Raw genomic sequence first — 24,934 nt, forward strand, 5'->3', positions numbered from 1 at the left:
TTTAGCGGAAGCATAAATGTAAACCCAACATAAGTATAAAGTTTGAAATGTCATAAATGTTTAACAACGCATCCATGATCCATGTCCACAATGACCGTGCCTCCCTGTGCAAGCTCCATGTGTATCTAACGTCCTGCAAGGCATGTAATAGAGAGTCAACAACTAGTTGAGCGAGTTCACCATTGGTTGTTTAGTTATAGTGTTCGTTTCGTAAATCGTATGTTTGTTTAGTAAACCGTGTATCGTATATACTTGTATCGCGGCCCTCCAGGCATGTTTGCGAAGATTAGTGGGAGTTTCCCATGTATTGTAGACTAGTTATATTTGTATCGCGGCCCTCCAGGCATGTGTGCGAAGTTTAGTATTAGTATCGCGGCCATTCCAGGCATGTGTGCGAAGATCAATATTGTATTCATATTGCGGCCATTCCAGGCATGTGTGCGAAGATTAGTATTTGTATCACTAGTCTAGCAGTAACTATAAGTGACCTTCCCCTAACAAGGTCAGTGATTCATAATTCCCAATAACAATGTAAGTGCAAGTAACCATTTAATCCCATTCCCTACCCCGGGAATCCCATGCCTTGGTAAGAGTGTGAACTCACCTTGGTTTGCTCGGCAGATACACAGAAAGGTCAATCAAGCTATATTGTGGTCAACCACGTCCTAACATAGTTGTACCATACAAGTCAGGTTCGTATTTAAGTAGTGCACGTATGTTTTCTACACACATTTGCATACACGTATTGATCATGGCACACACGTATAAATACTTCAGTTAATCAACAGTGCACATACACATCCAATAGCCTCATCTACGTAAATAAGCAAAGTCCAAGTATGCGGCCCAAATAGTTGGGCTCGTAACAGCATGCAAGTCCAAAACAGTGTGCACGTGTATATGGTCTCAAGTCGAGACTATGCGGTCTCGAGTTGTAGCCTACGAGTTCTCGAGTCGCAACTGAGGAGGTCTCGGGTCATATGTTCATCACTCGAGACTAGGCGGTCTCGAGTCGCAACCAGACTCGCAACCATGATCTCGAGTCATGCTGTTTTTGTGCTGATGTGGTGTGGTCTCGAGTCGAGACTGTGGGTTCTCGACTCGCAACCCGTGTCGAGACCGGAGATGTAACTGATTTCCTGATTTCCTTAATTTGCAGCTCAATAATTCCGTAAAAACATCAAACAACTTTGGCAGTTTCAAACCGGATCAAACAACATTCAATTCAGAAATCAATCATATTCATATCACCGTAATCATCATCATATCAAGAACAATTAATCAATATCATACGGAACATACGATCGGATCATGTGATTAACGAGTTCAAAGACTATCATGCAACCTATTGCTTATCAATCCCGAATCAAACTAATCAAAGCCAACCCTAACAGTTTCATGACATATATCCACCTTGAAATCAAACACATGTTCCAGATTTACGAGCACAATTTCATTTATAATTTTACTAGCATAGCACCCTAGATATTACATAGATCATAACAATCACAACTTGATGTCTCATAACAATTTAACAATACACTAACCAGAATACAAGATGAAGCCGAGAAGGTCTTCGAGAGAGAGAGTTGTCGTCGGGTTCAAAGGAAAACGAGAGAGAGAGGAAGAGGCGATTAAGGTTGATGTGTGTGTTGTGATTTGCAAGTAATGAGAAAACTAAACCCCCTAAAGGTTCATGTATGCACAATAGGAGTGGGCCGAACCCATTATTGGGATGCCCTTGGTCTCGAGTCGGCCAAATATAGTGAGCCGAGAGACATAGGTGTACGGCCAAAAGGGCTTGTGCGATTAGGACAAGTGTTATGCAATTATACTTAAAGCATTCACATAAAATCACGTAGCACATTAATATAACAACCTCGTAACATACATTAAAATCAAGCACATCAATCAATCAAGTAATGTTCATACAAGTTGTGTCAAAACACAAAAAAGGTTCTGGAATACGGGTTGTCACATCAAATCTATTAAAACTCCCATCTATCTTACAACTCACATATCAAACCTTTGTGCTGGATTAACATTGTGCTTAGACTTATGATAAGCAACCACAAGTTACTTCTTAAACTACAAAAAAAAAAAAAAAAAAAAAAAAAAAAAAAAAAAACCATTATAACAACTAAGACACATAAAAGTAGTACATTGGCTATGCGTTATGGAAAATGAAAAAGTATTGAGAGGAGGCCACATCATCGCGGGATGGAGGGAAACGCTCTACCCCCTTCCCAACCTTATCAATTTTCAGTGTAAAGAGGATGGAGCTCCTGATCATCATACTCCGATATCTCTCTTCTTTGCCTCTCTTTCTCTCACTCTATTTTTCTCTCTCTCTCTATGTTATATTAAATAATATAAAAATAAGTATGGGATGATCATAACGCTTTAATAGACTTTTATCAAAATCCTTAAAAAAAAAATTAAATTCAACCAAATGCAAAACCTTTTTATTGCATTTACTTTACATCAAACATAATCAATATATTCTTCAAATAAACACAAAAGTCAGGATGGCCGAGTGGTCTAAGGCGCCAGACTCAAGTTCTGGTCTTCGAAAGAGGGCGTGGGTTCAAATCCCACTTCTGACAAAAACCTTTTTTCTCAGTAACATTTCTGCCGAGACTTTTTTTTTTTCACATTGTTTTTCATCATCACTTCACTGCCGATTTTCCATTAATTCATCACTGCCGATTTCAAAATTCCTTTCGTTTCTTTTTAGTTTTCACAATCCGATTGTTCGATCAATCAATTCCACATCATGGCGGCTGTTCGTTCAATCTTCACTACACTCATCCGGTAACAACATATCTTCCTACAAACCCTAACAATTTTTCTCCCTCTAAACCCTAACAATTTTCTCTCTCTAAACCCTAGGAATCAAATCAGCACGAGAACTAACGGTTTACTGAGGCACTTATCTTCTTCATCGGAACTCGTTTACGATGAATCGCCGGTTTTGGTTGCCGGAGAAGAATCCGACGGCAGTGGCAACGGCGGAGATGATTTGAAGACCAGGATTTTCCGGCTGAGGCTGCCGAAGCGTAGCGCTACTAATGTTATTGAGAAGTGGATCAATGAAGGGAATCGGATTAGTGTTCATGATCTCCGGAGTATTTCGAAGGAGCTTCGGAAATCGCAACGGTTTAAGCATGCTCTTGAGGTTAGAGATCTAAAGTTTTTTGATAAGTTAGTGTAGTTTAAGTGTTTAACTATCAAAGCGGTTGAATTATATGTGTGAACTGTGAAGTGATATCTGTAGATTCAATAGAGTTTAATGAGTCCTTTAATTTGAATCAATGTGGTTATGGTTCCTGTATTTGTGTTAGATTTCTGATTTGTATGATGCTCGTTACGAGCGTGAAATTATTTCTACATAGAATACATCAGCTCCTTGGTTTTAAAATGTGCGCTTTTATTCGCGGTGTGCATGATGCGGGATGAGGTCGTGTGGCCGCAGTTATTGCGATGCGATTACATGATGCACATGTTTCGAGCTGATGTGTGAAGCGGTCTGATGCGACGCCTTATGCAGTTGACCATTGATTGAATGAACAAATCTAACAGGAAATGATCTTTTTTAGTATTTCTTTTAGTGAAAGACGCCTTGCATAGTCGCACACGTGATGCGCAGGATGATCGGCTTTGGGATCAAAACGCATAGGAGCGCTACACTCTTTTTTTTAAACAAGGACCGAAATACATGCCCGTAGATTTAGTTACCAAAAGTTTTACATTCAAACATTTAGCTGTCCATGATCTGAGTGGATAGTTTCACATAGGGAGTTTGAATTATCTGATTTAGACTATGCTATCCGTATCGATATATTGACAAGTTTTTGGTATAGATGCTGCCGAACTTTATTTTGATAGTTCATTGTTTACCTCTTAATGCTAAAAAAACTGAATCATACATTGCTCTTCTACACCCGTATGCTGCATCAAAACTAACTTCAAAAGCAGAGGACCTTTATAAAAGAATGAAAGATTTAATCTTCCGTGACTGCCATAACGTATATTTTCTGAATTTGTGCTAGATTTCTGAATTGAATGATGTTATTTCTGAGTTTGAATTTATTTTGACACAGAACACATCAAACATGTTTTACATACCCATAGATTTAGTTGCCGAAAGCTATACATCGAAACATGTAATTTCTTTTTGCATTTGCAGTTATCTGAGTGGATGGTTTCACATCAGGAGTTTGAATTATCTGATTCAGACTATGCAATCCGTATCGATTTATTGACAAAAGTTTTCGGTATAGATGCTGCCGAACGTTATTTCGAGAGTTTACCTCTTAACGCTAAAACAACCGAATCGTACACTGCTCTTCTACACTCGTATGCTGCATCAAAACTAACTTCAAAAGCGGAAGACCTTTACGAAAGAATGAAAGAATCTAATCTTCCATTAACTGCCATAACATACAACGAGTTGATGACATTATACATGTCAGTCGGAGAGATGGAAAAGGTGTCTTATGTCGTTCAAGAACTTAAAAGCCGGAATGTTACTCCAGATATTTACACGTTTAACCTTTGGGTAAGTTCGTGCGCGTCATCTTTGAAGATTGACGAAGCACGAAACATTCTTGATGAGATGAGTGCTCATGAGGCCGGACCGAGTGAGAGCTGGGAAAGATACGTGAAGCTTGTGAAAATATATCTTACATCGGGTCAACTAGTCAACTCAGAAGTCAACGCTGTGGTGGAAACGGAAAAGGGTATTACCCAACGAGAATGGATAACGTATGATTTTCTTATTATTCTGCATGCTGCTTTGGGAAACAAGAATACCCTTGATCAAATATGGAAATCGTTAAGAATGACGAAACAAAAAATGATTAGTAGAAATTATGCTTGCATATTATCTGCATATTTGATGCTTGGGCATTTTGGTGAGGTTGAAGAAGTGATTAATCAATGGAATACGTCTGCAACAACCGATTTTGACGTCTCTGTATGTGATCGGCTTGTTATAGCATTTCGAGAAGTTGGGTTGGTTGAAAAGGCGGAAGCTTTTCGTGTGTTGCTGTCTGAAAAGAAGTGTAACCCGCAATGAATTTGAGCTGAATAAGTTTTTATAAGGTAAATGCTTACCGGATTTATTTAATTTTTAGTTATGTATACTTTCTTTGATGCCAAGAGGAATTGTTATAACTTATAAGCGTTAGGTAATGCATTATAACTTGTTAAAGCTGTATGTCAACATGGACGTGTTGATAATCCATTTTAATAGTTATTAATAAATATTATGATGTCAATGTTTGTCTTGTTAACCTTGCCTTGAAATCCCGTTATCATTATTCTATTTGTTAAATTGAGTAAATTACAAAAGTCGTCCTTTATGTATGTCACTTATTGCAAACTGTGTCCTTTGTCTTCAATAATTACAGAAAACGTACTCGATGTTTGCAAACCCTTGCAAGTTCTGTCCTTCAGCCCTAACTCAGTTAATTTTTGTGGTTAAATCTGACCAATTGGACCCCACATGAGAGTAAAATGACCAAAATACCCTCATGTGGGGTTCATTTGGTCAGATTTAACCACAAAAAATTAACTGAGTTAGGGCTAAAGGACATAACTTGCAAGGGTTTGCAAACATCGAGTACGTTTTCTGTAACTATTGAAGACAAATGACACAGTTTGCAATAAGTGACATATATAAAGGACGATTTTTGTAATTTACTCGTTAAAATTAGACGCCTGGTTTTAAAGTGTGCCTGAGGCGCTAGGTGATCGAAAAAATTACCGAGGGCCTTGAGCTGATGCTTCATGTACAGGTTGGTTAAAATTTTGTCAAATCTGGTGTTTGGAGGAGATTTTAATGATTTAGTTTATTAAAAGGCTGATACGTAAAAGAGATGCAGCTTTTGATTGTGCATAAAGCTTATTTGGTTGTGCGTTGAGCAACACCTCACATATGTGAAGCTCTCGCCTCGGCTTGCGGGCCTTAACACCTCAGAGCGCCTATCGATTTTTAAAACCAATGTTAGACTGAATAAAGTTACTCCCTTTGTTCAAATACGCTACATACATCCGGAGTAGTTAGGTAATGCTTCTTTTAACCGGTAAAATTTTTCATGGTCAGCTGACCGGGTTGTCCTGCTTCCTCTATTGAAGAAAGGAAATCATGGTGTTGCTGGCCTATTGATATGAAGAGAGTTTGATAAATATCATCAGAATGGTTCTTTGCGAAATAATCTATGGTTTCCCCTCACCAAAACAAAACATCATGTCCTTGGCTTGACTCTAGGGTGTTCATAATTCGATTCGGATTCGAAAAATTCAAAATTCGACTCAATTCGAATTCGATTAAAAATGTTCGAATTCGAGTTGATTCGTATTCAAGTCTAGTAATCGAATTAGAATCAAATACAATTCATGATTTTGAATTCGTTTCGATTCGAAATTCGAATTCAATTTATATATATATTTTAAATATGTGCATATACACACACAAACATATATATACACACACATATAACTTCTAAACTTGGCTAAAGTATGAACTACCTCCATAAGTGATAGTTTATTATTTATAACATTACTAAACCTTCTCACAAATAGCTCATACTACCTATTTCTAAATTTTTATCTAATTTAAATCGTTACCAGTAACCAACCTATCTTCTAAATTTTGGTGTTTTGACATATTGATAGTTAATTAATTTTGCAGATTATTATATTTTATGTTAAATATAACTATTTGTAGTAGTTTTAAAGAATGAAAGTAAAATAATTTATTGATTAGGGTGAATTTTAATTAATTCGAGTTCGGTTTGAATTTGATTCGAATTCGAGTTTCAAATACTAATCGGATCGAATACAAATTCATGTAAAAAATAAAATAAAAATTCGAAAAATATGATTCGGATAATTCGAAAATTCGTTATTTGATTCGATGAACACCCCTACTTGACTCTTTTTTCACATCCACTACTTGTTATTCGCTGAGAGTTAATTTCGCTAGTAACATCTCACCATGCAATGTCGTGATTACAATTTACAATCTTTCTGACAATGATCACTTCTTGAATGTCTTCACTAAGACTTAGTGATCACCACTTGAACTTTTTACTAAGATCATATTGATCAGCACTTTAAGTTCTCACTAAGATGGAAGTGATCACCCTTAAAAATTCTCTATTCTTGCTACAATTCAGTTTTCCATAATAGAAGTATTGAATATAGGTAATTACCTTAAATTCATCAATTCTTTCTCATGTTTAAGAATCTTGAGGTTAAAATGGATTAGAATATCACTCAAGAATATGAAATTATCTTTTTGTTTTTATATACAAGAGGTTGGTCAAACGAGATAAACTCGAGTCAATCTCAACAAAATCAATCATGAGCCAGTCTCAAGTTTTACACATAAGTAAACGAGTCAATCTCAATCTTGATCTCTTTCAAGTTAAACAAAACAATCCCGAACTTAACTAAACATAACTCAATTATACGACTCATCCACTTGTTAAGTGAACACTAAGGCTATAGGGTGTGGTCATGACCTATATGACCCATGACCCTCCAAATCATCACTATGTCACCCATCTCTAATCCATTATTTAAAACCACTACCCTAGGGGTGTGGTCATGACCCAAACACTATCCTCTTATTTATTTTAGTTAATTTTTGTCTAAAGAAAAAGGAAAGGAAATCATGAAAAATGGAAACTAGGACCATGGTTGCCATGGTTTAATCCATGGGAACCATGGTGGATCAAGCAAGGGGGTGGTGTAGTATTCTATTCATGTTCCTACATGGCAAATCATGTTCCAACCATGACCCCCATACCCTTTAGCCTAAAGGTAATTTTTAATTGGTTTTAATGCATTTAAATATTGTTATCAACTTTTATTTTTGTATCAAATCTCATTAGCTCTAAGCTTTGTTTTAAAATAAAATTTCTTACTAATATGTAATTATATTGTATTAAATTAAAATCAAACAGTAATATATAAATTACTTATAACCTTTATAATATGGATATTCTCTCAAATCTGGGTTTTAACCTCATTTTAATAGAAAAAGTTAAAGACGGGTTGTTGTGAGCAAACAAACAATCATAAAGATAAGGGTGTGCGGAGTGGGACGCGGCAAACCTTGGCAAACCTTTTTGCCGATCGGCAAACATCGCCGCCGAGGTTTTGCCGTTGCCGAACAACTCAAGAATCGGGGATGCCTTGCCGATGCGGGGAAAGTGATTGAGAAAGAGAGAGGGTATTGTGGGTGGGGTCCATTCCTATTTCAACCAATCACAACTTTTTCCTTTTTTTTAAAAAATAGTTTACCACTTCACCAAGTGTCTAAACCATTGCCAACACTTTTCACAAAAGTTTAAACACTTTTGACTGATTGACATGGCGCGCTCTGATTGGTCAAAGTGTTTAACCACTCCTTACACCCTAAAGACACTAGAACAAACATATTAGTATATTACATGGCTTTCCTTCACCCCGAGTGAGCACCGCCTAGGTGGTGGCAAACCTAGTTTCCTATTTATAAGTGTCTTTGAGTGTCGCTATGGGCCTAGGCTTGGTGTGGGCCTAGCGACACTAGGACAGTGTCACCATTCAACATGGCGACATTTGAGAATGTCGCCAAGCCCCTAAGCGTTGTTCTCCAAGCCAAGATGCCTCTTACTGAAGGCCTCCATGTTGTCGCCAGTATCTATGAATTGAACAGATTTTTGTCGGGATCGCACAAATGATAACATCATTCTAAAATTATACCCAACAAATATAGTATACATGATTACACACGTTTAATTACTTAAGTTTCGTTATAGTATTTAGCTTATAGTGAACAAACTTCTTTTTTATAATTTATAATAATACAACAAACTTACATAAATGTTGATTGCATGTCGTAAGATTAAAATTGTTATTAGAAAATTTAATAATATAAAAAGCAATGTTTTAAAAACCGGTAAATACCGGCCGGTTATACCGGTATTACCGTTTTCGGATGTAAATCCGGTCCGAAACACCCCGGTAAGTAGGAGAAACGGCATAGACTTTGTACCGCCGGTAAAATCCGGTATACCGGTTTGAACCGTTATACCGGTACCGTCTCAGGTATGTTTTTGGGTTAGGATTTTACTTTTTATCGTCTCCTCTCCATGTTTACTCTTAGCTTTAACCGAACAACTTTTAATATTTTATCTCCATCGATCAAAATTCAAAACTTGCTTTACCACTCCATCATTCGTGACTTGTTCCAGACTTCCATCACCCCATCGTTCGTTCTAGATTTCCATTTTAATCCAATTTTGGATTATTTTTTGAGTTAATGTTGTAATTTATGAAATTATACAATTAACTAGTCAACCCGGTTGAACCGTCCGACACAACCCGGTTCAACCGGTTAAACCATTTTTGTGCCTAATCCGGTATGATTAAAAAACCGGATTTTAAAACATTGATAAAAAGTAAAGTTGTCTTGACAGGTGGACGAGTCGAGCCGAACCCGGACGTGCACAAGGACGAGCTCGCCTCGTTTAAGTTAAGAGAACTCAATTAAGATTTGTTTTGGGCTACGTTTCTAAAGTTTCAATTCAACTCGTTATAAATCTTCAAACTTCTCGGTTCAAACTAACTCATTTATTTTTATTAAATGTTTAATGTTTTTTATTTATAATAACTAGAGGGTAGGCCCGTGCGATGCACGGCATGACCAACAGTTAGTGTCCTTCATTTTGTGGTGCGTTCGGGAAAAATGTTTATGCATGGATAAAAGGTAATTAGCCAAAAGTCAATGTAAGAGAAGCCATACAAAACGTCATAAGAGCTTGTACCATAAGCCGACCACACAAAATTTAAGGCGTGCATAGCACAGGAAACTTTGTTTGCGGAATGTGTTTAAGAACAAACATGTATACCAAGTCTAAAAACATACATTACAGAAAAAAAAAAACTTAAAGGAGTTCATAAAGCTTCCGGTTTTATTCAATAATTCACGAAATCTTCTGCCGCTAATGCATGCCCATGTAGTCGCCCTTCCCCTTAGTAGTTTCTTGTCTACAACAGGTTTAAGCAAGAAACATAAGCAACGGCTATGAGTTAGTCAAATCAAATATCTTAACATATGTGCACGCATGACTCTCCATACATGACTAACCCATAAAAATCATTGAGAGAACTCACTACCATATGAAAACCTTAAATCATATTACAATATGCAACAATAAATTAAATAAAACCAGACTAAATTGTAACTGCCTAAAAACTTGAAATGAATATTAAACGAACTTAAACATAGATAAATGAAGGTAAATGAACACACATAAACAAATTTTTTAAGTGAACGAACGTTTATGAACATGTATAAACTAACGAAGCATGTGTTCATGTTTGTTCATTTAATTAATGAACAAAAAAAATTGTTCATGTTCATTCGTTTATTAAGAACAACCGTATCGGTTCGCTTACAGGCCTACCCACAACTCTTTTAGTGAAAGTAAGACTTATTTAAAGCATTATAGAACATACCTTCCATGTTTTTGAAGCAAAGATCTCCTAATAGCCTGAGTTGGATGAGCAGTGAACACTAAATCAACTATTTGATTTTTCAATGAATCAAAAACCTCTTGAGGTGATTTTTTAAGCTTATTCACAAGCCTCTTAAGAGTTTCTTCATTGGATGAGCAGTGAACACTAAATCAACCCTTTACGCGCTACGCTCACAAAAAAAGATAAGAAACGAAAACCAGACCCACATACACACACACACATATATAGAGAGAGAGAGAGATGACCTGGGCGTTTACTGCTAACTCTCCAAACTGAAGATCGAACTCTTGCAGCTCTTGTCATCCAAATTCTCGCCTGACAAACAAAGTTGTGAAGTAACAGTAAATCAACAAACACATATGAAACGAAAAACCAAAGAACAAAATAGAATAAAGTGCATAAAGGGGTAACGACCATGAAGTGGGAGTGGTAAATTAGTGTTATCCGGTCAAACGTAACAGTAGCCGGAACAAAAATCAAGGGCCGTCGGAATACCTGTATCACCGGTTTTATGACCGGATGTTCAAGGAAGAGTAGGGATATCAAGGATCAGTTTAGGGTTAGAAATTGAAATAATAAATAATAGCTATGTCACAGAAAACCGACCTGATTAAAAGTGTGGTCGCCAGTCACGGAGCACCAAACGCAAATATTGATTTCAAACATCAGAACACCGATTAGCGAATTTAGATACAAAACATAACATAGAAAGAAATGAAACCTTGTATGCAACAACACACTAAAAATGAGCTAATAGACAATAATTCCACCTTTCAGGTAGGTAGGGCGGCATATAATTTGTTTAACTTTAAGAAAAACTCCACACCTATATCAGCTACTAAGGTTGACGACGATGCTTGCTGTTTTGTTCCGATAAGATTAAAAAAATCCTAAACATCGGCTGCAAAATGATATATACTCGAACTGATTAACAAAGCAGAAGCGGTGGTTGGTGGTGGGAAAATTCGACAGGATTGGTGGTGGTCGATCGGTGGTTAGTAGAGGTTGTGCAGGTGCGTTGGAGAAAAATAGAGTGTGGGGAAACAATTTATGGGTGTGCCCAGTGTCGTGTGGGTGAGTGAAATTGGGTTATTATATGGGTTGTAACTATCAAACTTGAATTTCATGATTATGGGTTTTAAATTCGAAATCGGTTACGAAGCTTTTTGGTTTGTATAGTGATAAGTAGGACCGACCTTTGAAATGCATGAGTGAAAAATAAATGTCTAGATAAATAATATTTAATGAGTTATTGATGAACTTTATATTCACCATCAAATTAAATTGTAAACTTCAATTGCATGATTATGGGTTTTAATTTCGAAATCAGTTACCAAGCTTTTTGGTTTGTATAGTGTTAAGTAGGAGAGACCTTTGAAATGCATGAGTAAACAAATGAATGCCTAGATAAATAATATTTAGTGAGTTATTGATGAACTTTATATTCACCACCAAATTAAATCGTAACTAAATTTTCATTTAATTATTATTTTTTCATAATAATAATAATATAGAAATACAATTTTGTCTCCTAATATTTTTATTAAAATGTTATAGCATTTCCCAAATTAAATCGTAACTAAATTTTCATTTAATTATTATTTTTTAGTAATAATAATATAGAAATACTATTCTGTCTCCTAATATTTTTATTAAAATGTTATACCATAAGTATAGCATAGCAATTGCAAATTGCTTAAATTTTGTTGGAATCAAACGTAATTGTTATTCTTCAAACTAATTTTATTTGTATAGTTGATTTAACTTCAATCATGGCATTCAATTAATTATAGTCCCTAGAGATCCATTTCTATTAATTATAATTGGTTAGAATTAAGATATTAATTGAATATCCATGTTGAATGACAAATTTACCCCTAAAACATGATTAATATACGCATTGTGTGTTGTATATTAAGGATTTCTACTTGTACCTCTTAATTTTTAAGAAGCCATTGAGGAAATGCTTTATAATATAGTATAGATATAGATATAGATTAATTATAATTGGTTAGAATTAAGATATTAATTGAATATCCATGTTGAATGACAAATTTACCCCTAAAACATGATTAATATACGCATTGTGTGTTGTATATTAAGGATTTCTACTTGTACCTCTTAATTTTTAAGAAGCATTTGAGGAAATGCTTTATAATATAGTATAGATAGTATATATATAGATTAATTATAATTGGTTAGAATTAAGATATTAATTGAATATCCATGTTGAATGACAAATTTACCCCTAAAACATGATTAATATACGCATTGTGTGTTGTATATTAAGGATTTCTACTTGTACCTCTTAATTTTTAAGAAGCCCTTGAGGAAATGCTTTATAATATAGTATAGATTATAGATTATAGATATATATAATTTAATCAATATTATTTTAAGTACTGCATTTAAAACATCATAAATGTTGATTTTAAAACAGAACATGTAACTAAATTTTAGATTATATATAGATATAGATTATCTAAAATATCTTATATAAAAAAACATATTGTTATACAATATACGTTTGTTTTTTTCAAGTCGTAATCAATTTTTCTTTAGCCTAAATCTTAGTTCGATCATCAACATTTTAATTGTTTTGAAGCAGGAGCTAAATTTCTATTTTTTTTTTTTGTGTAATGCTATTTCAGAAATCTAATTGTCATGTTTTAAACATTCAAAATAATATTGAAAAAACTGTTTTACAGCAAAAGTAAATTTTTAAACCATGGTTGCATGACTGTTTTCTTTAAAAAAATAATGCTTAAGAGCTATGACCTATTATATATAAGCAAAACTTTCAATTTTCACATAACAGAGGCAGAAGCTTATACAAAAATAGGCAGGGCTTATAAAAAAATGAATTCATATCATTAGGTTAATATCTTATTTGTAAACAATTATATTACACATTAAATCATAAAATATGTAAGTAATGGTATTAGAAAGGGGAAAAATGTAATAATCATTTAATAAGTTCATTAAGGGTAAAATAGTAATTCAATAGGAGTGATTTTAATAAAATGGGTAAATATGTAATATGTATGGTTTAAAAGGAGGAAATATGTAATTGATTTTATGGGTTGTGTATATATGTAATAAATGATCTTAGGAGGGGGATATATGTAAATGGCCTCATTTAAAACAACCATAAATTTTGGTTTTAAAATAGAACATATAACTAAACTTTAGAATATATATAGATTTTTATTAAATATTTAATGTTTTTTATATACATAACAAAATGTATAGTATAATAATATTTGTTACGAAATTTTATATATTTCCATACTATAAATTTTCATCAATTGTATATATAGAGTCGGTGTACTCAATGCTTAGAGGGATTTCAAAAAAAAAAAAACTTGATTTTTCACTTTTAACCCAAACCTATTTGATTTTTTTTACTTTTAACCCAAAAGTTTTCGTCTTTCGCAATTTAACCTCACAATTTTTTTATTTTCCACTTTGGTCCCTTATATTTTCCATCTTACGCAAAATTTTCGTTTTACGTTCCGTTTTAAATTCTGCAAGTTAACACGGCACAACGTGTGTGCGGTTCAACATTTTTACATTGTCTTTTGTTATGGTTGTTTGAAAATTAATGGGAGAAGTTGTTTCATTGAGAAAATGACCAAATTATCCTTCCTGCTAATGACAGTTGTCCTCATCTCCTTCTCGCGTAGGTCTTGTACGTATATGCTCTTTTGTACAGGATCCAACCTCCTTACTAATGACGCCACACATATACAAGATTACAAAGTAAGGGTGTGCATGGGTTGGGTTGGTTCGGTTTTTACCATTAATCATAACCATAACTGCTATTTTCGGTTGTGGAATTTGGTAATCATAACCATAATCATAACCAAAATTCGGTTATGGTAAATCGGTTATGGTTTGGTTTTGGTTATTTTCGGTTAAGTAACCAAGCAAGGTTTAAAATAAATAGGGTCGTGCACGCTTTGGACTTAGCTTGAATCTTTTAAAAAGATTCTTTTTTATAAGATAACCAAGACTAAACTTTTAGGTTAACTCCTGATGTAGGGTTCTTTTTAATATGGTAATTCTCAACAAAAAAAATATCTATAATCATAACACCTTAATTCTTCATCAAAACAAAGGGCATCCATACTAAGAGCATTTTGTTACTAACATACTTTTATATTAGTAAAAACCCTCTATATGGTTATGTAAAACATAAATCTACTATATAAATTAACATTACAAGTTCGGTTTTGGTTATATCTGTTAACCAAAGCTTCATAACCATAACCATAACCGATTCGGCGGTTATACAAACCTTCGTAACCATAACCATTTCTTATGTTGGTTATCAATTAACTAGTGCTAATACCCGCGAATTTCGCGGTGTTGAAAAATGATATGTTTGTTATTTTTAGAAAAAAAAATTACGTTATTGATTATAAAAAAATTGTACGCGTGAACTTATTATGGAAATATGAAGTTGAAGATTAAAATAAAACGAAGCATCGTACTATAGAACTTCACGGATTTGACTAAATAATATGTAGAGGTATTGACAAAGAATATTATACGTATATGATGATCATAACGAAATTATCCGAACGAAATTATTATGGAATTCCCAGGTTTACCATCACCACGCCCAAGTTGTTTATAACCAAAATAGTGCTAAAACCCCGCGAACTTCACGGGGTAGAATAAATAATACGTCGTGAAATATAACAATATTCTTAATATAATCTACAAATCTGTAAAATTTCTTTGAGTAATGAAAAAAAATACAATTATAAGTATCTAAATACTTGTTATAGATATCAAACTTCAGATTCTTGAATTGGTGTCTTTTCCTTATCTAACTTGAACCTATAAATAGCAAATTGTAAGTAAATACATTGATGAAACCACAAAGTATTCATGATAAATTGCTTCTTCTGTGTATCAAAAGTATAAGAAGCATCAACAACTACTTAATGAGAATCTTAAGAATCACGATGCAAGTCATGAAAATTCATTTCTGGATGTCAAACATATTAAACAACACATAGCATGTCCAACAAAAACAAATAGCATATAGAGTGATGCTAAATTAGATGTGAATGCAAACATTACTTTAAGAACAAATAATCTAAATTATAACTCCCATAATGAACAAAATTTCACATGCTTGCATACACTATAATAAACAAAGGGGTTAAGAACAAATGATTAGAAATCTATACAGTCTTAAATTATTACTTAGTTCAATACACTATAGACAAAATTAAGATAAAGATATAAAAGTTAAAACGTTTATTTAGAATGCAATGGAAATAATATAATTAATTGTGAATTCAATGTAAATATAAACGTTTATTGAGAACCGTTGATAGATCGAACACATGAAAAGAACATACCCTCTTGGTTATCAAGCGTCTTTGTAATCACAGAGGTAGTATGGCAATGAAAACACTAAACATTAAATAAATTCAAATAAGCCATTCAAGAAAGTATAAACCTTGGTCACGAACAAAAGTAATGACTAATAATGGATGGAAAACAATGAACAAAACAAAAAGACAATGAACAATTGAGAAAGCTACAACTCCTAATCCTATAACATCACAAACACAAACTCCTACCACAACCAAACACAACTTATATAATGAGAAGAAAGACGAAGATGGATGCATATATGTTACCTAGCTATAACAGGGAGAACACATTTATAGGGAAGAGCCGAAGGAATTGAACATCAAACGGCTTGTCCCATGTAAATACCATTTTAACCCTTTGCCCAAACCACCTAACCTGTTTTTGGAAATTTGAGGTGGACAGTGTAAGTACCAAACTAAAACTACAAAATGATTGGGCGGCCACATGCACTAAACATAATAAGTCTTACATTTGATGAATTACGTTGAATGGTAAGTGTCACAAAAGTAAAAACTTGTATTATCAATAAAAAAAGATAAAATTTGTCATTCCAAAGCACCTTAGTAGCTTTAACAAAACATCTTTCTTAAAACACACATATACCCGTTGATACAATCTATGGTAATGCTTAGCCTCTTTTTGTGATAAGCCAAGTAAAGTTGTATCAACAATATGCAAAAACATAACAAAAGGTCAACAAAATGACTTTAAAATCATAAGTGTTAATTATTTACTTGATGTATACTCACCATAGCATGAAAATATTCACCTTTTGTTTTTTTTAGCAAATTAGATAACTTTACCCTTGTTATCAAACTTTAACAGTCCAAAATTAGATGCTCGACTGGAAAATACAACACCCCGTTTCAGATTCAATAAATTAATAAGAAAACAAATCAGATGAAGAATATAAAGTTTTAGATTAGTAGACCTTTCACCAACCTGACAACCCGTTTAAGAGATAAAAATGCAGCCATGAAGTTACTTAAAGTGATCGATGGTAACTTGACAACCCGTTTAACAAATAAAAAATAAAAAACATAAAAAATAAAATGCAACCGTGAGAATAAATGCAATATTACATGGTTATAAATAAGTAAACTTGCCTCGCATCTTTGTAAATCTATGACAGTTGTTACGTGTTTATCAAAGCCAAGTACTGCAACAATGATACCTGACTAAAATGAATACTATTAATTAGTGTTGTAATAAAAGCCAGGCAGGCTATTACCTCTTTTAAGTTGGTTGTATAATTCTTTATTCTTGTAGCATCAGTTGTTTTTTTAACACAATTGATCATGGAAAGATAACCCAGAAGGCTTTCCTTCCATTGTCTGGATTAGTTAAGTGAGCCGCAAGTGGTTACATGATATAAGACCTTAAATATCACAGTTTTAAAATAATATTAGTTCTGTTCAAGTTCTATGATTTTATTATGACTTCATTGACAACTGATCTAAGTTGGTTTCTCATTGCTTCATATGCCAGAGGGTGGTCAATCTAAAAATAAGATTGGGAGGTTAAACAGGGAAGGCAACTGATCCCACAATGCCATGCAACCTTACATAGGACGCAAAATCACCCTTTTTTGTTTAGTTATTTACAATCCAAACAAATGCCCTTTAACCTCTTATTACACAAAGTAAGAAATCAAAAACGCTCAATCAATATTTTAAATTTAGCCTAATGCATAACACTTACACGAGCCTTATAGGGTGTTGTTGAAGAGTAGTTCCAACATGACCCTGTTGCACCGATGCCATAATCGATACCGGTTGCGGCTGCCCCTTTACCAGCGGTTCCTATCACCCATTTGCTGTTGGGGTCAAGACACTTATAACTTCAGTTCAAAGCTCTTATTTTTGGTTGAGTAATTTTTCGAGTAAGTCTTTAATGAGACCCCGGAAGGTTGATGCAAATAAACAAAAATTTGTATAAATAACAAAAAGTAATTAGAAAATAATGAAGAATCGAACTCAAGCTTGAAAATTTTCCTACAAACGCCTAACTGGTATACACCATAGTTGAAATAGTATTTGAGTCTAGCTTGACCAGATATTGCAGAAAAAGATTAACCAAAAGTAAATATATAATGAAAGAATACCTACCTAGGCTATGCCTCTTAACCCAAGGCTTATGCACTCCTCACCAAATTGAGGACCGCAAGCATTTTGAGCCTGTATTTCGACCGACCGGCTGTTGTTGTTGCAAATAAAGATTTACAATTTATTAGGGAGTTCTAATTGTATAAGAATTCCATGTGTAAAAATTAATCTAATTCAACCTTTAATATTTCCTATTTATTTTCAAAATTATTTAAAATTCGTTGATCATAGTATATATATATTAATATATTATACGAAAGTCATTTAGCTATCTAAATAAAAATTAAGGAAAGTTATTTAAATTATCTAAATAAAATTTAATGGAATCAACATGAACATTTAAAATTCAAATTAAAATAACTTCCAAAATTAATGGAACATGTTTTAATTACGGTAAATATATTGTAGGAAAATAATTTCTTATTTAATTGAAATCTCAAAATTTAACTTCAATAAAAGTTTAACAAAAATGATTTTATGTATAAATAATGACTGTATTTATAAATTTAAAAAGAAAAATTAGCAAAAGTTATGGAAATGAAAGAAATTCATTTTAAAAACTTACCTAAATTTTGTTAAGTTAACAAAAATATAACTATAAATTTACCATAACAATATTTAGTTTAGTACATGGAAGAATGGCGACTTGAAAAAACGAACAAAAATACTCTTAAGTTTCCCTAGAAAAAACCTTACTATAAGTTTAGTCAAAACCGTTAAAAGTTTGACTAAAATGTCAAAATTATAATAAATGAAACTATTTACCATATTTAAAAAACTTAAATTATGGAAAGATAATATTTACCATATTTAAAAAACTTAAATTCTGGATAGATAATATTTTAGAATGAAAATTATTAGTAAATTATTAATTACAATAACAAAAAATTAAACTAAATAAATGGCAATTAAATTCATTGTTATAACTTAACAATGATAACTATTCATATAACTTGATGCGCATTCTTTATAATGCATATAGTAACATACACACACATATATATAAAATCAATAACATATAACATTCAACCACTAAGAAAAGCCATGAAAATATAATATATGTTTTATAAACGATTGCAAACTAAAGACTAAACATCCAAAATTCATGCAAAACCAACCAAATAAAACCGTAAAAAGGTGACATGCAGGCAGTTTGTAAATTCAAGAAACAACCTTTTATATAACCAACCTTTGGGACAAATAAGACCTAACCGGATGAATGTTTGTCATCAACCTTTGAGATAACCAACGATGATTTACATTTGACAAAATCAAAGGTACATGTATCATTTGCCTGCATGAAAAAGTCCATCTGGTTAGAGCATACCTTTTGAAAACTCAGATTATATAACGTTTAGATGTGAATAGAGATAAAAAATCAAAGTGTGTGTTGTTGCAGCTAACTCCTAAATTTATTTGACCTATAGAGAATCACTAAGTTATACCAATATTCACTATACCAAAAGTCTGATAAAGTAATAATAGGAAAATTTAGAACTCACAAAGATCCATCACGTGGTTCATACATATTGCTCAATTATCGACCACAATATCTGTATCAACCAGCAAACTTATTAGGAAAAAAAAGTCACAAATATTTAAAGAAGTAGAAAGAAAGAAATTATACCCCAAGCCCAAAGAGCAAGAGGTTCACTTTTTTTTATTTCCAAACGCTTAATGTGGAACCCTAGCTGCCGTAGAACCAACTATCTCCACTCAGCGACGTTGTCGGGTTCACAGTGGAACCATAGCCGCTGGGGAAACCAATTCCAGTCTCACCCAATCAACAATGGCCACACATAATACTACCTTTAGATAACCCCCATGTGATTTTATCATCTTTATCAAAATTTAACAATTTATATGATAACCCTAAGATTAGGAATGCAACTGAATCAAAAGAGATTATTGAAAAACCCTAAAATCTTATCATAACCCTTTAACTTATAATAAACACAATCGTAGGAAAACTATAAAATCAATATGATATATGGACTGAAGTGAAACAATTGAAAACATTGATGTTAAAGTAAACAGATCGGGATGCTACCTGTATGGAAGAAATCCGCGGAGCTTTTTGTAATCTGCGACAGAGGAAGAGACGAAGATTGACATTGGAATGATAAAATCAATATGTTTAATCCTAGATGCAGAACCCTAGATATGAACGAATACAAATACAAAAACAATCAAAATCAAACTTGAATGGTTTTCGAATAATAGAGAAAATAAACATGATTAACAGAAAGAAATCGTAATCTAACCTTATTGTTGAAGATTTCCAGGCGACGATTAGAGATTTGGAATCTTACCTGGAAGATTTGGGAAAGAATCGAACGAAAGAAAGGAAAAAAAACCCTAAAATCACAAAGAGTATGAGAGAAGAAGAGTAAATGGGAAAGTTCATCGGTTTATTGGTTTAAATATGGACCGAAAATTGAGGACCCGAATGAGTTAATGGATCCCGTGTCGGGTTAATTCAAGGGAAATGAGGAGATTGCAATTTTTGGCGGGAAAATGAGCTTTAGAGGCCCTGGGGACATGTGTCCCCTAATTAAGGCTTTTATTAGATTGTATAGATAGCAGTTTGGTTATGTCGATTATAGTTCAATTATCGATTATGACTGACGGTTAATTTGCTCACTCTGTGTTACAAAGTTAAAAATGTCAAGGTTGGGTAATTTTACAACAATAAATAAATAGTGGCGCGTCAGATGGAGTCGAGTGCAGTGCAGATAGCGTGAAGACATAAATTAGGCAGTGAGACCACTCCACTCCTACTGTCTCTTCCAAAAGATTCAACAATCACGTGCTTCACCCACAACCCATTACCCCTTTTCTCTTCCCCCTGCGATGAAGGTAAACAAATGATCTACTCTTTGTTTCTTGATTTGGGTTTTCTTTATCTCATCATGTTCTTTCATCCCCCTTGATTTTCTTCCTAGCAGATCATGACTGTGGATGAAGCCAAACAGATGCCCGATTCGAATCATTCGATGTCGAAATGGGTTGTAAGAAGAAAAACCAGAGCCTGTTTGTTCTCAGAGGTTGTTCCTATTTTTAACTTTTTAGTTATGTTGGTTTTTGTTCATACCCATTTGCTAAAATTGGTTTAAAATGGTTAAAAATACTGTTTTTTTTTATGGGTTTTGTGTTTCTTGATATTGCAGAATGTAGCAATGTGTAGGTGCCTGTTAATGTGCATTGATGTATGTTAGGTTTTGATTGTTGGTATTGCTTCAGAAGTGGTTAGATCATGGTTGAAAATGCAAATGTTAAGTTTATAGTTGTTGATTTAGAAAGTAGCTAACTAATCCAGCTTAATTTTGGGGAGTTTATGTGAAAAAAAAGTGTTTTTATGGATCAATTTGGGAAAAAGCGAAAGGGGTCGGAAAACGTAGCGTCTAAACTGGTTCGGTCACACGTTTCGTTAGGGGATTATTCAAGAAGAACAAAGAAATGCAAGGAAATAGTAGTAGAAATAGAACGTAACGATAACGGTTACAAAGATTACATAACCGGAATCGCAACTGCACCGCCTTTTGTAAACGTGTGTTCGGACCCACGTGGGAGGGGTCTGAAGCGGAAAATCGGGTGTCTTGATGCCGCTACTAAAATGGGTAGAAAGAAGAAAATCGAGCAAGATTTTGAGTCGGGTCAAACTATTGGTCAAGGGAAGTTTGGGTCCGTGGTCAAATGTCGAAATAGGGTTAGTGGGGAAGAATTTGCTTGCAAGATTTTACCGAAAGGGGAAGAGATTGTGCACAAAGAAGTTGAAATTATGCAGCATCTTTCTGGTCATCCGGGTGTCGTGACATTAAAGGCGGTGTATGAAGATGCTCGGTTTTTTCATTTGGTTATGGAGCTTTGTTCTGGCGGGCGGTTGCTTGATCAGATGAGGGAAGACGGTTTGTTTTCGGAGCAAAAAGCTGCTAATTTGATGAAGGAATTGATGTTGGTTCTTAAATATTGTCATGATATGGGTGTCATTCATCGAGATGTAAAGCCTGATAATATTCTTCTTTCGGCTTCTGGCTCGATTAAGCTTGCGGATTTTGGGCTGGCTGCTAGAATCGCTAATGGTACCAATTTCTGATACGAAATACGCGGGTTTTGGTTTGTATAAGCGGGTTGGTTCAATTTCGGGTCGAACCCGCGAACGCGTTTAGCTAAACGGGTCATGTTCGTGTCAATATGGCGTGTTCACGGGTTAGCCCATTTAACCCATTTATTTTATATTTCTTAAAAGTGTGTTTCATGTATGCCAAATTTTAAAGGCTAAAAGAAAAAAGCGACATACGATTTTATAATTAAAATGCAAGGGTCTTTCATATTCGTTTGTATTTTTGGTTGTAAAAAACGGTAATTCTTGAAGTATTTATGTGCAATATAATTAAAGGTAAAAAGCTCGGGTTAAACAGGTCATCTTAGTGTCGGCCTGTGAATATCCGTGTCGTGTTCGGGTTCATATGTCTCGACATGATTTTTGGGTTGTGTAAATTTCTGGATTCATGTCAGGTTGGATCCACCAACCCACGAACACGACCCGTAACTTATGTACAGGTAATCATTTTGACCGGTTCACTTATGAACGGATCAATTCAAAAATTTTAGCTAAAAGCGGACATTGATCTGGGTAGCATGGGTCAAACGGGCTGAACATAAGTGCATACATCATCCTAAATTGTATTTATATTTTATACAAAGATTCAGATTATTATTTTAATATGGTAAATAGTTGTATGAATGCTCAAAAAAGTTTGTGGGTCAACCCGACCCGACCCTGAATTTCTATGTACATATTACAAAATCAAGAATATGTACAAATTTGTTGACTTTTTTACACAGGTCAAAGTCTATTTGGTGTGGTAGGAAGTCCTGCATATGTTGCTCCTGAAGTTCTGATTGGTGCTTATTCAGAAAAAGTCGATATATGGAGTGCTGGTGTGGTCCTCCATGCACTTTTGGTCGGTCTCCTCCCGTTTGGTGGCGGTTCTGTAAATACGGTGTTTGAGGCTGTCAAAAACGTGTCCATTAATTTTCAAGATAAGTTATGGGACTCGATATCACAACCTGCCCGTGATCTTATTGCACATATGCTAACAAGAAATGTATCCGAGAGGTACACTGCTGAAGACGTGCTACGTAAGTTTGTTTCTTTTCATGTAGTTTTGTGTTTCGATAAGTTATTCTGATTTAGATTATATGGGGTCAAATAATTTGTTTTATCCATTATTTAAGGGAAAATTAAAAAAAAAAATAGTCTACCCCTGACCCCTCTTTATGACTTAATTTAAGTACATCTTATTTACATTTCTGATTGTTAATATTTCAATTTATTTATAAAAGACAATCCTCTAAGTTATGAATGATAATTTTAAAAAGAGTAAATTACAAAAATCGTTCTTTATGTATGTCACTTATTGCAAATTGTGTCCTTTATCTTCAATAATTACAGAAAATGTACTTGATGTTTGCAAACCCTTGCAAGTTATGTCCTTTAGCCCTAACTCAGTTAATTTTTGTGGTTGAATCTGACCAAATGGACCCAATGACCAAATGGACCCAACATGACGGTATTTTTGTGGTTAAATCTGACCAAATGGACCCCACATGAGAGTAAAATGACCAAAATACCCTCATGTGGGGTCCATTTGGTCAGATTTAACCACAACAAGTTAACTGAGTTAGGGCTAAATGACACAACTGGCAAAGGTTTGCAAACATTAAGTACGTTTTCTGTAATTATTGAAGATAAAGGACACAATTTGCAATAAGAGACATACATAAAGGACGATTTTTGTAATTTACTCTTTTTAAAATTTTTAAATTCTAAAGATCTTAACAATGTATATAAATGTCTTTATTGGTTATTATCATTAGTTATTTGTATGATAAAAACTTGCCAAACACTGAAAACAACTCGATATATGATGATCACAACTTCATACACCAAATCTTCAAGAGGTTGGGCATTGGTAAGCGCATGAAATCCAGATTCTTTCTAACAAAGGTCTCATATTCGAAAATCTAATATCCACTGGTTAGCAGGATATTGGTGGGGCCCATGACTTTTCCGGTGATGGGTTCTCACATTTATCAAACATGTAAAAACTTCAATAACTAGAAACACATTCAAAAGCCGTCTCATGCAAGACGATCTTATCCTATGCTCTTTGTTTGTTTTGTTTATCAGGACATCCTTGGATCATATTCTACACAAACCCAACATTAGAGTCCCTAACTTTCAGTTCTAGACCACAACTTCATATGACCTTGACTTCTCAACAACTGGCAGACATGATAGAAGTGGAGTCCGAGAGGTCTATTAACTCTTTCGATGAAAACTCTACTCCAATGTCCCCACAAGACATAACCGAAGACGAAGATTGTCACATGGTTGATGTTCTTGCGCTGGCAATTTCACGTGTAAGGATCTCGGGACCAAAACGAAGCAGGATATTTAGTCCTGCTAACGCTGTTCAACAAGAACGTTCATCCATTACGATGAAGAGTTTATGTACAGCATTTTGATGGTATGACTTCTGTTTTTGCTAGAGCTACTCTTTGTAGTCTTGTAAACTTTATGTTATGTATTTTCTAATTTGTAATGGTTATAGTTCATTAACCTTTTGTTGTCATTGTAGATATATAAATCAAATTTGAAGGAGAATATAAAACGCAATGTTATCTACCTTGGTTTAATTATTAGTTTGCTATGTATACTTGTATATAGAGTTAGGGTAAAATGAAAACTTATACGAGTTGTGAGAACTGAGAAAATTCGGCAATACGAAATGTTTTTTCAAAGATTTTTAGGAAAAATCCTATTAAAAATCAACTTTTCCGAAAAAAAAAACTAATTTTTTCATTTACGGCAGCCGTAAATTTTGTAA

The 24,934-nt window shown here is 33.9% G+C and overlaps 2 protein-coding genes, 1 long non-coding RNA gene and 1 other non-coding gene across 5 annotated transcripts; 3 read left to right on the forward strand and 1 right to left on the reverse strand.

Moving 5' to 3' along the window:
* The first annotated feature begins 2,522 nt into the window (after nucleotides 1-2,522).
* On the forward strand, nucleotides 2,523-2,606 carry TRNAL-CAA. The gene has a single exon. It is a non-coding gene; the product is annotated as a tRNA-Leu (tRNA).
* On the forward strand, nucleotides 2,536-5,282 carry LOC110929058 (pentatricopeptide repeat-containing protein At5g09450, mitochondrial). Its single transcript, XM_022172158.2, has 3 exons — nucleotides 2,536-2,814; nucleotides 2,893-3,178; nucleotides 4,190-5,282. Exons 1-3 carry the CDS (start codon nucleotides 2,777-2,779, stop codon nucleotides 5,078-5,080), a joined length of 1,215 nt encoding a protein of 404 aa, XP_022027850.1. The 5' UTR covers nucleotides 2,536-2,776; the 3' UTR covers nucleotides 5,081-5,282.
* A 4,425-nt stretch (nucleotides 5,283-9,707) lies between these two features.
* LOC110927716 lies at nucleotides 9,708-11,583 on the reverse strand. 2 transcript variants are annotated; one of them, XR_004888423.1, is made up of 5 exons: nucleotides 11,143-11,583; nucleotides 10,951-11,031; nucleotides 10,782-10,851; nucleotides 10,516-10,700; nucleotides 9,708-10,044 (listed from the first exon to the last, which is right to left on the reverse strand). It is a non-coding gene; the product is annotated as an uncharacterized LOC110927716 (long non-coding RNA). The 2 variants fall into 2 exon arrangements; XR_004888422.1 differs by having other exon boundaries at nucleotides 10,516-10,851.
* Nucleotides 11,584-20,747: 9,164 nt separating this feature from the next.
* Nucleotides 20,748-24,732, forward strand: LOC110929059 (serine/threonine-protein kinase PEPKR2). Its single transcript, XM_022172159.2, has 5 exons — nucleotides 20,748-20,897; nucleotides 20,987-21,085; nucleotides 21,209-22,120; nucleotides 22,887-23,183; nucleotides 24,235-24,732. The coding sequence occupies exons 3-5, from the start codon at nucleotides 21,397-21,399 to the stop codon at nucleotides 24,570-24,572; spliced, it is 1,359 nt and encodes a 452-aa protein (XP_022027851.1). The 5' UTR covers nucleotides 20,748-20,897; nucleotides 20,987-21,085; nucleotides 21,209-21,396; the 3' UTR covers nucleotides 24,573-24,732.
* Nucleotides 24,733-24,934: the final 202 nt, after the last annotated feature.

This window comes from Helianthus annuus, chromosome 3 (assembly GCF_002127325.2).
Source record: "Helianthus annuus cultivar XRQ/B chromosome 3, HanXRQr2.0-SUNRISE, whole genome shotgun sequence".
Taxonomy (NCBI): domain Eukaryota; kingdom Viridiplantae; phylum Streptophyta; class Magnoliopsida; order Asterales; family Asteraceae; genus Helianthus; species Helianthus annuus.